At 44.6% G+C, this 16,424-nt stretch overlaps 1 protein-coding gene across 2 annotated transcripts in view; it reads left to right on the top strand.

Moving 5' to 3' along the window:
* Positions 1-16,424, top strand: part of LOC122931939 (ras GTPase-activating protein 4-like) — a 173,178-nt gene that overhangs the window by 137,686 nt on the left and 19,068 nt on the right. For both annotated transcript variants that reach the window (XM_044286030.1, XM_044286031.1), the window contains exons 13-17: positions 634-826; positions 1,688-1,825; positions 10,081-10,225; positions 13,299-13,468; positions 15,208-15,345. In XM_044286030.1, coding sequence (XP_044141965.1) covers positions 634-826; positions 1,688-1,825; positions 10,081-10,225; positions 13,299-13,468; positions 15,208-15,345 — 784 coding nt within the window. The remainder of the gene's footprint in view (positions 1-633; positions 827-1,687; positions 1,826-10,080; positions 10,226-13,298; positions 13,469-15,207; positions 15,346-16,424) is intronic.

The raw sequence follows: 16,424 nt of genomic DNA, 5'->3' as shown, positions 1-16,424 counted from the left end.
GCCGCTCCATTCTCCCGGTATAGCCTCCGGTATCTTCATAGTTAGGCTCCACCCAGTGGAACCTGCCAGAGTCTCATTCTCCCATGCTGTATCGCTGGCCAATCGCAGCACTCAGCTCATAGCCTGAGAGGCTTTTTTTTACAGCATGGGAGAATGAGACGCCGGCAGGTTCCCCTGGGTGGAGCCGAACATATGAAGATACCGGAGGCTATACCGGGAGAACGGAGCGGCGCCCAGGTATAACAGTAAGTGCAGGGAGATCCCTGGGCGCCGCTCTCCATGTCTGTATAGTTAGTTTAGATTTTTTATTCTAGTGAAAGGTCCTCTTTAAGCTTAAATTTAATGGTGAAACAGTTCTTGTGCTGAACTTGCTTATCGTGGCAGTTGTGTAGGAAATGTGTTATATAATCACATGGTTGTATTCTTGTAATATGGATAATAACCCTTCCAGAAGGGAGAAAACGTACTATCTCGTGCAACGTGTAGGTGGCTGGCCTATAAGTCAATGGCCAGCAGGACTTCTGTTATCAGCCAAATGAGAAACATCCATCTATATTATTGTAATGGGAATTTAATTTACCAGTTTACTTACTATAAATCTGTAACCAACCACATTGTAAATTGCTCTTTCAGGTGCTCAGGTTTACATCGGATCCAGACAGAGAGTGAATTAATACTTCAGAGTGCTCAGCATCTCCAGTCTTACCTTACTGAACTCCTAATAGCAATAGCCAAGTCAGTGAAGATCTGTCCTGTAACTATACGAGCCACTTTCCGGCAACTGTACAAGAGGGTAGAAGAACGGTTTCCAGAAAATAAACACATGGTTTGTTTAAAATGCATCAGTTATCTGCTGTATTGTAGGGCCGTCTGCTCTCTAAGACATTGTACCTTTAATAGCTTATTATGTATAGAGCTATGACTTTGCTTGTTATTAGTAGAAAAAAGTGAGTGCTTTTATTTATACAGCTATTTATTTATGCAATAAAAATGTAAAATTAAATAACATAATGGGGGAGATATATCAAGACTGGTGGATCCCTCCGCTGGCGTGAGATGCGCCTGATTTGTTAAGAGGCAGAAGCATCTCTGCCCTGCTGTGCGCCAGAAACTGAAGTCTACATCAGCTACAGCAGGGGTCAGCAACCTTCGGCACTCCAGCTGTTGTCAAACTACAATTCCCAGCATGCTCCATTCATTTCTATGGGAGTTATGAGAAGAGCAGAGCAAGTGTGCATGCTGGGAGTTGTAGTTTCACAACACCTGGAGTGCCGGAGGTTGCCTACCACTGAGCTACAGGCAAAGTTATAGTAAATGCGGCATCGGCGCGAAGCCACACCCTTCCACTAAACCACGCCCTTTTCCGGCACTTAAGGAAAGTGTCGAGAAGCTAAGAAAGTTGCAAATTATGGTTCACAGATCCTGTGTGCCATAATGTGCGACTTTTTTACGCCACAGCTGTGGCGTAAAAGCATTGATAAATGTCCTCCAATTAGTCAGTTGTGTATATACTGGAGCAGTAATTTGAATGCAGAGACATTGATCATCCTATTAGCTGTTATGACCGGGTGTGTTGTGGCCATTTCCTTGATGCGCATTACAAAATTTAACATTTTCCAATAATTTGTATAATTCAGTAATAATGTTACTAACCTCAACTTTTTCTGTGTGTTTTTATTTTTTGCAGAATGTGAAGTTCATTGCAGTGACAAGTTTTTTGTGTCTTCGGTTTTTCTCCCCCGCAATAATGTCACCTAAACTCTTCCATCTAAGAGAAAAGCATGCTGATGCTCGCACAAGCCGGACACTACTTCTCTTAGCTAAGGTGACTACGATATATATACAGTATTTGTAGTTGGCAAAGAAAAAAAATGGAAATTTCGGACACAGATTCCAGCTTTCAATTGCTTTGCCACCTGAAATTCTGTCCTCTTTTAAAGCTTGATTACTTTACTAAGGCCAAACCAACACTGTGTTAGGTCCTAGGGCAAAATATTTAACATTGCCCCATCACCATGAACGTATAACATTTTTCCCATGTATATACTGTATGTAATCCTTTTTCTTTCTGTTTTGTACTAATTACTTTTATAAATCTTTATTGAAGCATTCCAACACAATTTATTCTCTGACCTGTTAGAAAGGTGCATGATGTAGTTAAGGTGTCATGAACCAGCGGGTGTGGACCCACTGTGCCACTGATTGTCTATACTCTGAAGGGGCGTGTCTAAGCAACTACCTGGTTTTCACTAGAGCCTCAGATGGTGAGGATAGACTTGAGCCGTTGTCAGGGGATACTCCAGAGCAATCCCCGAGTCAGTGGCACCTGGTCCAGGCAGACCAGGAGATACCTGGGTAGGTTCCAGAAGTACACGCATAGTCAGGCAGGCGGGGTCGTTACTAGGAAAAATAGTACAGTACCGAAGGATGAGGCAGAGGCGTAGTCAGACAGACAAAAGGTTAGGGCAGGCGGCACAGGTACAGGTCAGGCAATCTGGGTCGGCAACAGGAGAGACAAGGCAAGTAGGCAGGGATCAGACAATAAACAGAGTCCAGGAATTAAGTATAAATCTGGAGCACACGAGAGTATCAGGAATCAACAACTCAAGGACCTTGACACTGAGGCATCTGGGAAGAGGACTGAGCCACTTAAATACCTGCAGGAGAGCCAGGGTTGGTCAGCGAGATCACCTGACCTAACCCACACAGCCCAGAGAGTAATGCGCTCCGCCCTTAGAGCAGTGTAACACAAAACCAGCCGACCTCATGCTGTGTCCAGGGCTGAGTGGAGCTGTGGAGCGGAATCCTCAAAAGCAATACCACCTACAGAAACTGAGCCCAGTTCTGCGGCGGTGAAATGGGAAGCACCAAACACAGGTCACCGCTGAACGTAGCGCCCGGAATCGCGGTGATAAGCGGGGGAACAGCGGCATACAGCAGCCACTGTTACAGTAGCCTCCCCCCTTACGCCCCCTTTTCTTGAGTCCACGATGGGACAGGAACCTTTTTATCAGGTCCGGAGCATGAATATTCTCCTCCGGCTCCCAAGACCTCTCTTCCGGACCAAAGACCTTCCAATCCACCAGGTAGTAGTTTTTATTACCACGTCTCCTGAAGTCAAATGTCCATGACCTCTAATGTCTCTTCCGAGTCTTCAGACACCGGAGTCACCGTAGACGGAGCTGTAGAGAAGCGGTTAAGGACTAACGGTTTGAGCAAGGATACATGGAAGTCATCGGGGACACTAAGAGAGAGAGGTAGCCGTAACTTATAAGTCACTTCTTCACAACTACGAAGGGTCCTAGGGGCAAACTTGAAACTAGGAACTGTCACGGATCAGTGGATGTGAACCCACTGTGCTACTGACTGACTGTGCCCTGGAGGAACGTGACTAAGCAACTACCTGGTCTTGGCTAGAGCCTCTGATAGTGAGGATAGACTTATGCCGTTAGGGTAGTTGCTAGGTGCCACTCCAGAGCAGTCCCAGAGTCAGTAGCAGCTGGTCCAGGCGGACCAGAAGATACCTAAGATAGGTACCAGCAGTACAGGCGTGGTAGACAGGCAGGGTAGTTACCAGGAGCAACAAAGCGGGAACTAAAGTATGAGGCAGAGGCGTAGTCAGACAGGCAGAAAGTCAGGGCAGGCGGCACAGGTACAGGTCAGGCAATCTGGATCGGCAACGGGAGAGACAAAGCAAGCAGGCAAGGATCAGATGATAAGCGGAGTTCAGGGACGAAGTATAGGTCAGGAATACAAGTGGTAATGAAGCTCTTTAGCAACAGACTAGGACCTTGACACTCGGGCATCTGGGAGAAGGGCTGAGCCCCTTAAGTATGTGTTGGAGAGCGTTGGTTGGTTAACGAGGTTACCTGACCCAACCCAGCCCAGGGAGTGATGCGTACCGCCCTTATAGCAGTGACACATGAAACCAGCCGAACTTATGCTATGTCCAGGGCTGAATGGAAGCTGTGGAGCGGAATCCTCAGAAGCAACATCACTCACACAAGCAGAGTGTCCCAGACTGCAGCGGTAACTGTGAAAACTGGCCACCGCACACTGAAGAGCATGGCGCCTGGGACCTTATCTCCCGGAGAGAACTGAGGCAGTCTTCTTCTTTTCCTGTCCGCATTCGTCTTCATGCGGGTCACTGCTTTATCGATGCAAATTTTGGTACTCAGCCAGATCTTCAAAAAATCCCTAAAAGAGAAATCCGCCGCTGGTTCCCCAGAAGATATAGGAACAGGGAGAGGGGTACGAGGATGCTGTCCAAAAATGACAAAGAAAGAAGATGACCCCGTAGACTCACTGGTATGGTTATTGTAGGAGAACTCTACCCAAGGTAACAATTTTACCCAGTTGTCGAGTTGAGCTGAAACAAAATGCCGAAGGTAATTCTCCAATATCTGATTGACCCGTTCCACTTGCCCGTTGGTTTGGGGATGATAACCGGAGGATAAATCCAGGTCAACTTCTAGCAGTCTGCAAAGAGCTTTCCAGAGCTTGGAGGTAAACTGGACTCCGCGATCAGAAACAATATGCCCCGGTAAACCATGTAGACAGAATATATGTTTTAAAAACAGTTTAGCAAGTTCCGCAGCCGAGAGCAATTAAGTCAAAGGAACGAAGTGCGCCATCTTGGAGAAGCGGTCCACGAACACCCAAATCAGTTTTATGGATCCTATACAGTAATTAATCTCAGCCGGTGAGAAGAGTTTAGAGGAGAACCCACAGGTAAACATCTTGCCCATGGAACCTTTCTGTAGAAGAACAGCACCGGCTCCTAAGGAGGAGGCGTTCACTGGCGGGAGACATCAGGGTGATGCAGAACCTGTGCGGAGGCTGAGGACTTCTTTAATTAGATGAAGGCGGACTCTTTCTCAGGAGTCCAGTCCTTGGCATTAACCCCTTTCCTAGTAGAGAGAAGATCGAAGATGTAAGGGATGAAAAATTCGAGATGAATTGCCGATAGAAATTAGCGAATCCCAGGAAGCGCTGTATAGCCCGAAGACCCTGTGGGTGGGGCCAGTCCATTACTACCTTCAACTTTTCAGGATCCATCTGTAACACAGCATCCGAGATGCGGTACAGTAGATTTTTTGAAAAAGCATTTCTCGAGTTTGGCGTAAAGACGATTTTCTCTCAACCACTGTAATACTAAACGTTCATGCTTCCGGTGAGTGGTTAAATCCGGGGAATAGATCAATATATAGTCCAGATACAATATTAAGCAGACATAAAGAAGATCCCGGAAGATGTCGTTCACCAACTCCTGGAATACCACGGGAGCATTGCACAGACCGAAAGGGCATGACGAAATACTCGTAGTGTCCATCACGAGTGTTAAAGCAGTCTTCCACTCATCGCACTTTTGAATGCGGATAAGATTATATGCGCTGCATAGGTTAAATTTAGTAAAGACCTTAGCTCCCCGAATCCTGTCGAAGAGTTTCGAGATTAGCGTTAGATGGTATCGGTTCTCGATTGTGGCCTTATTCAGACCACGATAGTCAACGATAGTCAATACAATGGATCCATCTCTTTTTTGCACAAAGAAGAACCCGGCACCAGCTGGTGAGGTAGATTTCCAGATAAACCCCCTCTCGAGAATTTCATTAATGTACTCAGACATCGCTTGGGTCTCAGGAAGTGAGAAGGGGTGGACTCGACCATGAGGAGGAGTGGCACCAGGCAGGTCGATCGCACAATAATACGGACGATGAGGAGGCAGGGTCTTCGCCTCTTTCTTGCTGAAAACATTTGCAAAACTGGCGTACTGCTGCGGGAGTCCAGGCAGGTCTACTGGAACAGTATGCAAGGAAGCAGGTCAGACCTATGATAGACAGGTGGAATAACAGGATGATCCCCAGCGTAGAATCAGACAGGAGTTCCAGTCCAAAACTGTAGAGTGCTGACACAGCCAGGAAAGACCGAGGATAACCGGATTCACGGACGCTGGCAGCACGTAGAAGGAAATCATCACGGAGGTCACTCGTTCAGGGAGTGACAGTCCATTAACGGAGGCCACTGACAGAGGCCTTTCAAAACAGATGGTAGGAAGCTGGAACTGATGGACCAAAGCTTTTTGAATGAAATTACCGGCCGACCCAGAGTCCAGGAATGCAGGCACAGACAGCGTGACTCCCTTGTGCGAGAAAGTAACCAGAACAGAAAGTTTCGGAGAGGACTTCTCTTTGTCTAGGACCACCTCTCCAACAGATCCTTGACATTGGCATTTCCCGGCTTCAGGGGACAATTACGCACAAAGTGGGCCTTGCCTCCACAATACAGACACAGGTTCTCTGCTTTGCTGCGTAAATGTTTCTGCTCAGACAAGCTAAGGCACTCTATTTGCATGGGCTCTTTAGGAAGGACTAGCCTATGGAACAATAGAGCCAAAAGAGGTGGCCTTCTGGTGCATGCGACCTCCTTAGAACTTTCCTTGAAACGCATATCTATCCTTGTGGCAAAGGTGATGAGGTCATTCAGAGTAGCCTCATTGTTCCGTGCAAGTTTGGCAGCCAGGGTACGAAACTGGATGACGTACTGACCTACAGACAAGGAATCCTGTCGAAGACGCAGCAAAGTTGATGCAGAGGAGGACGTGTGACCGGGCTCTTCAAAGACCAGCCGGAAAGTAGCCAGGAAAGACTGCAGATAAGTGGTCTCTGGACCTCCATGTTCCCAAATAGGATTTGCCCACGCACGTGCCTCATCAGACAGCATGGACACAATGAAGGCAACCTTGGACCGCTCAGTAGGAAACTTCTGCCCATGCAACTTAAAGTAGATCAGGCACTGGTTCAGGAATCCATGACAGGTCTTTGGATCTCCGCCATAGCGTGATGGCAGCTGCACACCGGCGGCAGGCAAATCTGGATTCACTGGTGTGGGAACTGGAGGAGTATCAACGACTGGCAACCCTGCAGCAGCTGGAAAAGAGATGGCATCCAGACGAGCAGCAACATTTTGCATGAAGTGCATCATGACATCCTGACGTTCGCTCTGGCGCCTCACTTCAAGAAATAATTCCTGAATGACAGGCTTGGAGTGACCAGCGGGGCCCATGGCCTCAGTGTACTGTCACGGACCAGCGGGTATGAACTGACTGGCTATACTCTGGAGGGACGTGTTTAAGCAACTACATGGTTTTGACTATAGCCTCAGATGGTGAGGATAGACTTGAGCCGTTGTCAGGGGATACTCCAGAGCAATCCTCGAGTCAGTGGCACCTGTTCCAGGCAGACCAGGAGATACCTGGGTAGGTTCCAGAAGTACACGCATAGTCAGGCAGGCGGGGTCGTTACTAGGAGCAATAGTACAGTACCGAAGGATGAGGCAGAGGTGTAGTCAGACAGGCAAAAGGTTAGGGCAGGCGGCACAAGTACAGATCAGGCAAACTGGGTTGGCAACAGGAGAGGCAAAGCAAGCAGGCAGGGATCAGACGATAAACAGAGTCCAGGAACGAAGTATAAATCTGGAGAACAACAACAACCAACCAACAACTCAAGGACCTTGACACTAAGGCATCTGGGAAGAGGGCTGAGCCACTTAAATACCTGCAGGAGAGCCAGGGTTGGTCAGCGAGATCACCTGACCTAACCCACACATCCCAGAGAGTATTGCGCTCCGCCCTTAGAACAGTGTAACACAAAACCAGCCGACCTCATGCTGTGTCTAGGGCTTAGTGGAAGCTGTGGAGCGGAATCCTCAAAAGCAATACCACCTATAGAAACTGAGCCCAGGACCGAAGCGGTGAAATGGGAAGCACCAACCACAGGTCACTGCTGAGCACGGCGCCCGGAACCGTGACGATAAGCAGGGGAACAGCGGCATACAGCAGCTGCTGTTACAGAAGGGAATCTTACCATTTTCTTTGTGAGTTCTTCGCTCTCTTCTGATCCTCAGTTGTATCATGTGACCAGCACAGACTTTCCAAATAACAGATCATCTTATGTGTGGTCAGGAAGCCAATTTCTATATGTATTCCTATGGGAGAAACACAATGTCAGTCTCATAGGAATGAATAGAGAATTAACTGACTTCCTGTCCTGTGTCAGTTGGAGATCAGAGAGTTGGTCACAAGACACAGCTGAGAATCAGAAGGGAGGTTATAATTCACAAATACAGTCACTAGTGAGAAAATGACATCCGCTACATAATCATGCACCTTTCTAACAGGACCGTCCAAAGAATAACATTTTTTGTGGGAGTGTTATCCAACCCCTATAATGCCCCCCAAATTGCCTGGGCTCCTCATACTGGTCATACTTACCCTGCTTCCTGGCACCCGCGTCACTTCTGATGGTGGTGCGGCTGAAGCTTAATATCCCCGTCATGCAGATCAAAACAAGCTTCCCTTGCGTCGCCCTTGATGCTAGGGAGGCTCGTCGGATCTTTTGATCTGCGCAACGGGGAGATGCAGCGGTGGCCATGCCAGCATCAGAAGCGATGCGGGTGCTGGAAAGTGCGGTCAGTATGAGCAGTATGAGGGGCCCGGACATTTGGGGGGACATTATAGAAGTTGGATAACCCCTTAAAGGCCAGGTTCACATCAGCATTGTGAACTCTGGCACTCTGATCTGCTCATTGTATCCAGCATATATGCCATCTTTCAGCTGGACAAAAAAATACTATACAGCATTTTTTTTGTCCTGCCAAAAGCCAGCATATATGCTGTAAACCAGGCAGGTCGCACTAGATGCCATTATAGTGAATGGGGATCCAGCGATGCATAGTGGTATCCGACTGTACAGGATACAGTGAACTCCGGCAGTCTGTTCCTCCACTGGAACAGACCACTGGAGTTCACAGCACATAAGTGAATGCTGCCTAAGAGTCACTATCATTTCAACAAACTTTGCATAAATCAGTGAAGATAAGACATTTTGTAATATATCTTAGGCTACTTTCACACTTCCGTTTGGTGCAGATCCGTCATGTATTATGAAAGTCAATGGAGGGCGGATCCGTTTTCTATTGTGCCATATTGTGTCAGTGAAAATGGCTCCGTCCCCATTGACTTACATTGTGTGTCAGGACGGATCCGCTTGGCTCAGTTTCATCAGACGGACACCAAAGTGGAATTGAGACGGAAAGGAGCCAAACTGATGCATTCTGAGCGGATCATTTTCCATTCAGAATGCATTAGGGCAAAACTGATCCGTTTTGGACCACTTGTGAGAGCCCTGAACAGATCTCACAAACGGAAACCAAAACGGCAGCGTGAAAGTAGCCTTATTGGAGAAAAATGCCTCTTTCTCACTTATCAGCCATGTTTTCTCTTCCCTTGTGCCTCTTGAACCACTCATTTGCAATCAATTCACTGCTAACATTGGTCTTGAGGGAGATATAAGGCTGATTTTCAGCTCGACTGAGAGGTCAGATTGCATAGATGTCTGTAGACGAAAGTGGTACGAGGAGTAATAGCAACTGCAAAAGAGGAAAGGAAAGGCTCAACACACACAGATGCTGCTGTCTCTAATACATTTTCTATCTCACCCCAGTGCTGGATTCACAGATATATTACTGAGTAGCCAACATACTCCATACTGCTTCTAAAGGGAGTACTGCATAGAAATGGGGGAGCAGGATCGCCTATTTACTGTGTGTGATGTGTATGGGAAACATCATTGCAGCTAATCTCCATCAAATTTTTAGATGAGTGGAGGCACAAAGTAGATTTAGGTAATGAGCCTGAAGGGTGGAACTGGTAATGCAGAATTGACAGAAATTGTGTTATTGTTCATGTACACACAGTGGCTTGCTTATTCTGAAAAAAGTCATCTTAATGACAGGTACACTTCAATTCAAAATGTATTAGACAATATACGGTAAGTGTGATTAAAATGAAGACCTAAGCTGAAAGCTTACCACAGATGCAAACTGCAGGGTTGAGAACAAAAGATTAGCATGTGCTAGCATGGTTATCCACTCCTGTTATAACATTATAGAAAATATGAGGCACAGTGCTATTTACATGTGTCCATTTTATAAGGTTTCCACAACTTACATAGAGGCTGTTTTTATTGGTCTTATGTAATGTGTAAAGTTCTTTGTAATAATATGATATTTTTATTACAGGCTGTGCAGAATGTTGGTAATATGGATGCTCCAGCAAGCAGAGCCAAGGAGTCCTGGATGGCTCCACTGCAGCCAACCATCCAACAAGGAGTTTCTCAGCTGAAGGAATTTATCATCAAACTCATTGACATTGAGGAGAAAGAAGGTAACAAGGGAAACCTGACATTGGTTTGCTACTGATTGAATCCCATTTGTACACAGCCATTCCAGACATGATCTGAGAGTGTGATTTCATCATCAGTGCTGGGTTGTCACTCTGAAAATCACTACTTGTTCACTTTTTCCGACTAAGATGATGACTAATACAGTACCTAATGCTTTAACTAGGATTGAATCTACAGCCCCAAAGCCACACAAGCAACAGCCAACAGGGCTCTACCTTATACCCTATATATGGCCTTCATCATAAAAATAGCCAATAATAGGAAATTGATTTTGTATTGCATTGACAATTAAGTAAAAAAGATCCTCATAAATATGATGAATCTCATTGTTGGATCCTTGGTTTATAATACAGAATTGATCTGCATATAATAAACTTTAAATGGATGCTTTCAAACACAGCCGGCATGCAGATTAATAAATGAAGCTTCCGCACGCTCCAAACTCAGGTTCAATAAGTTTTTATTGGTTTCTCATCTTTAAGTGAGAAATCAGACGTTTTTGGTCAGCAAACCTTCTTCAGTCCATCTGATTACCCAGACAGTGAAATATGAGGAAAGCATGGCAATGTATCTGCTGTTGTGAGCCTCTGTGGCATGCACATAAGCACATATCAGGGTTGTTGTCCCTCATTAGTGCATAATAGGATATATGTCATTCATCAGTATATAACATAACTGGCTGAGGTAAATAACTTTGAGGGGGTACTGGCTGAGTTGCAGCCTGATTATATAGTATTATATCTCCATTTCCTCTGGTTGACATTGGACACAGACCCATCCTTAACAGTTTACAGTGCCTTGAAACTTTTCCAAATTTTTTCACACTTTATCCATAAACTTAAATGCATTTTATTGGGATTTTATGTAATAGGTCAACAAAAAGTAGCAAGTATGTGTGAAGTGAAAAGAAAATGTTACACTGTATTCAAAAATTTTAATAAATAAAAAGCTGAAAAGTGTGGAGTGCATTTGTATTCAGCCCCCTGTACTCTAATATCCCTAAATAAAATCCAGTGTGACCAATTGCTTTCATAAGTTACCTAATTAGTAAATAGAGTCTATCTGTGTGTAATGTAATCTAAGTATGACTACAGCTGTTCTGTGAAGGCCTCAGAGGTTAGAGAACATTAGTGATCAAACCATGAAAACCAAGGAAGACACCAGACAGGTCAGAGATAAAGTTGTGGAGAAGTGTAATGCAGAGTTAGGTTATAAAAAACATATCCCAAGCTTGGAACATCTCACAGAGCAATGTTCAATCCATCCCCAGAAAATAGAAGGAGTATGGCACAACTGCAAACCTACCAAGACATGTCCGTCCACCAAAACTGACAGCCCAGACAAGGAAAGCACTAATTAGAGAAGCAGCCAAGAGGCCCATGGTCACCCGGGAGGAGCTGCAGAGATTCACAGCTCAGGTGGAAGAATCTGTCCACAGAACAACTATTAGTCGTGTACTCCACAAATCTGGCCTTTATGGAAGAAAGCCATTTTTGAAAGCAAGCCATAATAAGTTTAGTTTGCAGTTAGCCATAAGCCATGTACAGGACACAGCAAACATGTGAAAGAAGATATTCTGGTCAGATGAGACCAAACTTTTTGGCCTAAATGCAAAACCCTATGTGTGGCGAAAAACTAACGCTGCACATGACCCTGAACACCCCATACCCGCTGTGAAACATGGTGGTGGCAGCATCAGGTTGTGGGGATGCTTTTTTTCAGCAGGGACAGGGAAGCTGGTCAGAGTTGATGGGAAGATAGATGGAGCTAAATCAGAGTAATCCTGGTAGAGGCTACAAAAGACTTTAGGCTGATTCAGAGGTTAACCTTCCAGCAGGACAACGACCCTAAACATACAGAGTTACAATGGAATGGTTTAGATCAAAGCATATTCATAGCCCAGTCAAAATTCAGACTTAAATCCAACCGAGAATCTGTGGCAAGACTTAAAAATTGCTTTTTACAGACACTCTACATCCAATCTGACTGAGCTTGAGCTTGAGCTATTTTGCAAAATAGAATGAGCAGAAATGTCATCCTCTAGATATGCAAAGCTAGTAGAGACATACACCAAAAGACTTGCATCTGTAATTGCAGCAAAAGCAAAAGGTGGTCCTGCAAAGAATTGACTTGGGGTTAGGGTTGGGGGGGGGGGGGGGCTAAATACAAATGCACGCCACACTTTCCAGATTTATATTTATAAAAAAAAATGTGAAAACAATGTATCATTTTTTTTTTACTTCGAGCACACTTGCTACTTTGTGTTGGTCTATCTCCTAAAGTCCCAAAAAATTAATTTAAGTTTGGGGGTATAACGTGAAAAAATTCAAGGGGTAAGAATACTTTTTCAAGGCTCTGTATCTCATGAACAAAATACAAATAACTACAACACACTGGGGTGAAATTATTATAGACTAGTGTTTAATGCAGTTTTATGATATCCCCTGCACTGCGAGTGGATAGGCCTAATTTAGGACAGGGCACGGGCCTTGTCATAAAGTAGACGCATCTGCTGGCAGTCCATACGTCTAAACTGAAATCTACGGTAGCTTGGAGAAAGCTGGCGTAAATGAAGATAATTGTGCTGAGCCCGTTGGTCATGCCCTCTCCCCACCCTCACTACGCCACCTTTTTGGAAAGTAGCAAGGGCAGTATAGAAACGCCACTTTCAACAAAATTCTGTTGCAGTGGCATTTAGTCAGTCGCAATCACAGTATTTGTGACTTTTTTACGGCAGAAAAGTGGCACAGAGTGAATGATAAATTCCCCCTGCTGTATATAGAAATGCAGCCAGACAGAAATTCTTGCGTCAGCTGAGAAGTCAACAGAATCGTGAATAGAGCTGTAGACTGTAATTCAGACTGTAATTTAGGGTTTGTTGAAGGGAAGTAAATACATGCATTATCCCCCCAATTTTTTTTCTATATGAACGTTGTAAAATAAGGTACAGAGATAATTATATCAACTGTGTAATGAAAGAAAACTAATAACATCAAATACTAGATTAAAGCACAGTACAGTATCATATGTGACCTCACATTGTTTCTATTTTAGAGCTGGATCTACAAAAGTCACTAAACCTTCAGAGTCTAACAGTCAAAGAAGGTCAGCTAATGGTCTACAAAACTAAATGTAAAGGATACCTGCTGACATCGTCTTTCAAAAAGCTCTTCCTCTCATTAACTGCTGATGCACTAAGTTTTGCAAAGACTCAATTTTCTAAGGTTAGAACATTTTTGGTAAACAAATGTTTTTTTTCCTAATGCTCAACCTTATGGTTCAGTTTTCTGTCTCATCAAGTATGGAATCAAAATGCCAAGTATACAGGATCTGTGCAAATAAACCTAATGGCATATTAACCCTACCTGTTAAAGGGCTTCTGTCATCAGATAAGTTGCAATAAAACCATCTCACCTGAGATGTGCGCTTGACAGTTGAACATCATCGTTTTGGTCCCATCCTGCTAGCTGCCTGCATTCTTGAGAAAATTAATGTTTTAGAGGCTTCTCTAACTGCCCTTCATGCTGTGCTCCCACCATTGACTGACAAGGCCAGGCAGGGAAGATGTACTCACACCTAGTCCTAAAGTCTTGCGGGATCTTGTATAGTGTACATGCTATACAGGGATGGTACAAGCATGAAGGGCAGTGAGTGGAGCCTCTGGGAACAACGAGATGTAACAACCACCACCCACATTGCTCCTATGGGCTCATTTGCATATTGTAAAACATCAATTTCTTAAAACGTACCTGAGTTTTCAAAAAGTTTGCAAAATGGCTGTCCTTTGCACAATCAAAAATGTAAAGGAACAGTTATGTTTGGACCTCCCTTATGTCTCTTTCAGCCACATTATTCCCTGTTTCAGCTGCCCAGCTAGATGCAGTTCTCTCAGGAGCAGTGGGCGTCTCCCTTCTCTGGAAGTCTGTCAGGAGTGTACTGGTGTGATGTATATTACCTTACTTCCCACTATGTTTATTTTCAGCTCCAGAACTCACAGAACAGATAATGAGGGATAAATCACACCTACAGAAAGGCAGGAGGCTCCTGTGATGTTAGGAAGCTTTATAGAAGCAGTTGTTTTATCGTGTCTCAGCAAGCTCTGACACACCTCTTCCTCTCAGCCATTTTCTGAGTCTTTGTTACCAGGGACGGATCAGGCAGTGGACTGCAACTTAGGTGGAAGTGAGACCCCTAGTGGCTTTACAACTTTTTCCAAGTAGATGCAGGCCTTTTTTTAAATGAAGTTTAGAAATTTGTTAAGCCATTTTCTATTAAATGAAATAGTTTGAAAGCACAATGATTCTTTAAGAATGCAAGCACCTTGGAAGATGGGAATTGTCAAACACACTTCTCAGGTTCGGCGATTTTATTGCAATGTATCAGATGACAGAACCCCTTTAATATTTATTTGGACACAAATTCCAGATTTACATATTGTTGTCCCATCTAGCAAGTCTTTTAATGAGGTTGTCCCATTGCAGATAACCCTTTTCATATAAAAGCCACATAGTAGATCACTGTAGGTCAAACTCCTGAAACTCTTGCCAAAAAAAGGAGCTGTAGGTTACTTGTTTGCTCTGCAGAGGTCTCTACAAATAAAAATGAATTAAATGAATGGTTGTCCATGTAAAACTGTATGATGAAGAACCAACTCAAAGAGTGGTGTCCATAGCAGATGTCAGTTTGTCCTAATAGGGGTTTTCCAGGCTTTTAATATTGATGACCTATCCTCAGGATAGGTCACCAATATCAGATCAGATCAGCCGATCAGCTGTATGAAAATAAGGCACGCACCATGCGAGCATGCCGTCGCCTGTCTCTTTTCCTGCTTGCCATAGACATAGCAGCAGCGAGCTTTCACAGCTGTGACATCTCTACAAGTCCTTTAGTGATCATAGAGGAGAGGTTTAGTGCAGTTATGCAGTGCTTAATTCATGTTATTTGGTTATTTATCTTGCTGCAGAAAAGTTCATTTATACCCCTATCAAGAATCCGAGCCCTGGAGAAGGTAGAAGAAAAAAGCTTTGGAAACTCAAATGTAATGCAGATAATTTACACGGATGAAAATGGCGGCCTGGAGGCATTATATTTGCAGTGTAAGGTACTGATCATTAACAATACGGAAGAATATAATGGCAAATGTAAATCTTCCTCTCCACTATGACCAGGAAATTTTCCCTTTTTTATTTTTATTTTTACTCCCAGCTTTTCCAAAGCCATAACTTTTATATTTTACTTTTTCTCATAGCCGTATAAGGGCTTGTATTTTGCGGGACAAGTTGTACTTTCTAATGGCACCATTTATGGTTGCATACAAAGTAGTGGAAAACAGGAAAACAAATTCCAAATGGGGTGGAATTATTAGAAAAACACAATTCCACCACAGTTTTATGGGTTTTGTTTTTACAGTGTTTCCTACTTTCATTCTCTGGGTCAGTACGATAACAACGATACCCCACATGTATAGTTTTTCTTCTGTTACATGCACGACCGTGTGCCCCCCGTGGCCGTATTGCGGCCCGCATACAGCCGGTCCACAATACACGGACACTGGCCGTGTGCATTCCGCATCACAGATCGCAGACCCATTCACTTGAATGGGTCCGCAATCACGGAGATGCGAAACGGAGGCGCGGATCGGAACCCCACGGAAGCACTAAGGAGTGCTTCCGTGGTGTTTCTGGCCGTGCCTCCGCACAGGAAAAAAGTAGCGCATGCCGTCGGAATGGGTCAGCGATCGGCATGCGGCTGCCCCACGGTCTGTGCCCATGCATTGCGGACTGCAATTTGCGGTCCACAGAACGGGCACCGAGCCCTAACGTTCGTGTGCATGTAGCCTTAATACTGAAAAAAAACTATTTTTTTTTCTTTTCATCACCATATTCTTACCCCCATAACTTTTTATTTCTATGTGTACAAAGCTGTGTGAGGGCTAATTTTTTGCATGGCGATCCGTTTTCATTGATACCATTTTGGGGTGTTTATGATTTTATTTATCACTTTTTATTAAATGTTTTCAATAAATGACCGCCTATGTTCCTACGGAGCCCTGCCATAGGCAGGGTCTCCATAGGAACTACTGTGAAGCAGCCTCCTGTCACACAGGAGGACAGGGGCTGCTGCACACACACTCTGGCTCCCCCAAGCCCTATTGCCACCTCACACTAACCACTAAGTGTG

This window comes from Bufo gargarizans, chromosome 3 (genome assembly GCF_014858855.1).
Source record: "Bufo gargarizans isolate SCDJY-AF-19 chromosome 3, ASM1485885v1, whole genome shotgun sequence".
Classification (NCBI taxonomy): domain Eukaryota; kingdom Metazoa; phylum Chordata; class Amphibia; order Anura; family Bufonidae; genus Bufo; species Bufo gargarizans.
The sequence above is the reverse complement of the archived record's forward strand: the minus strand, read 5'-3'. Positions and strand labels throughout refer to the sequence as shown.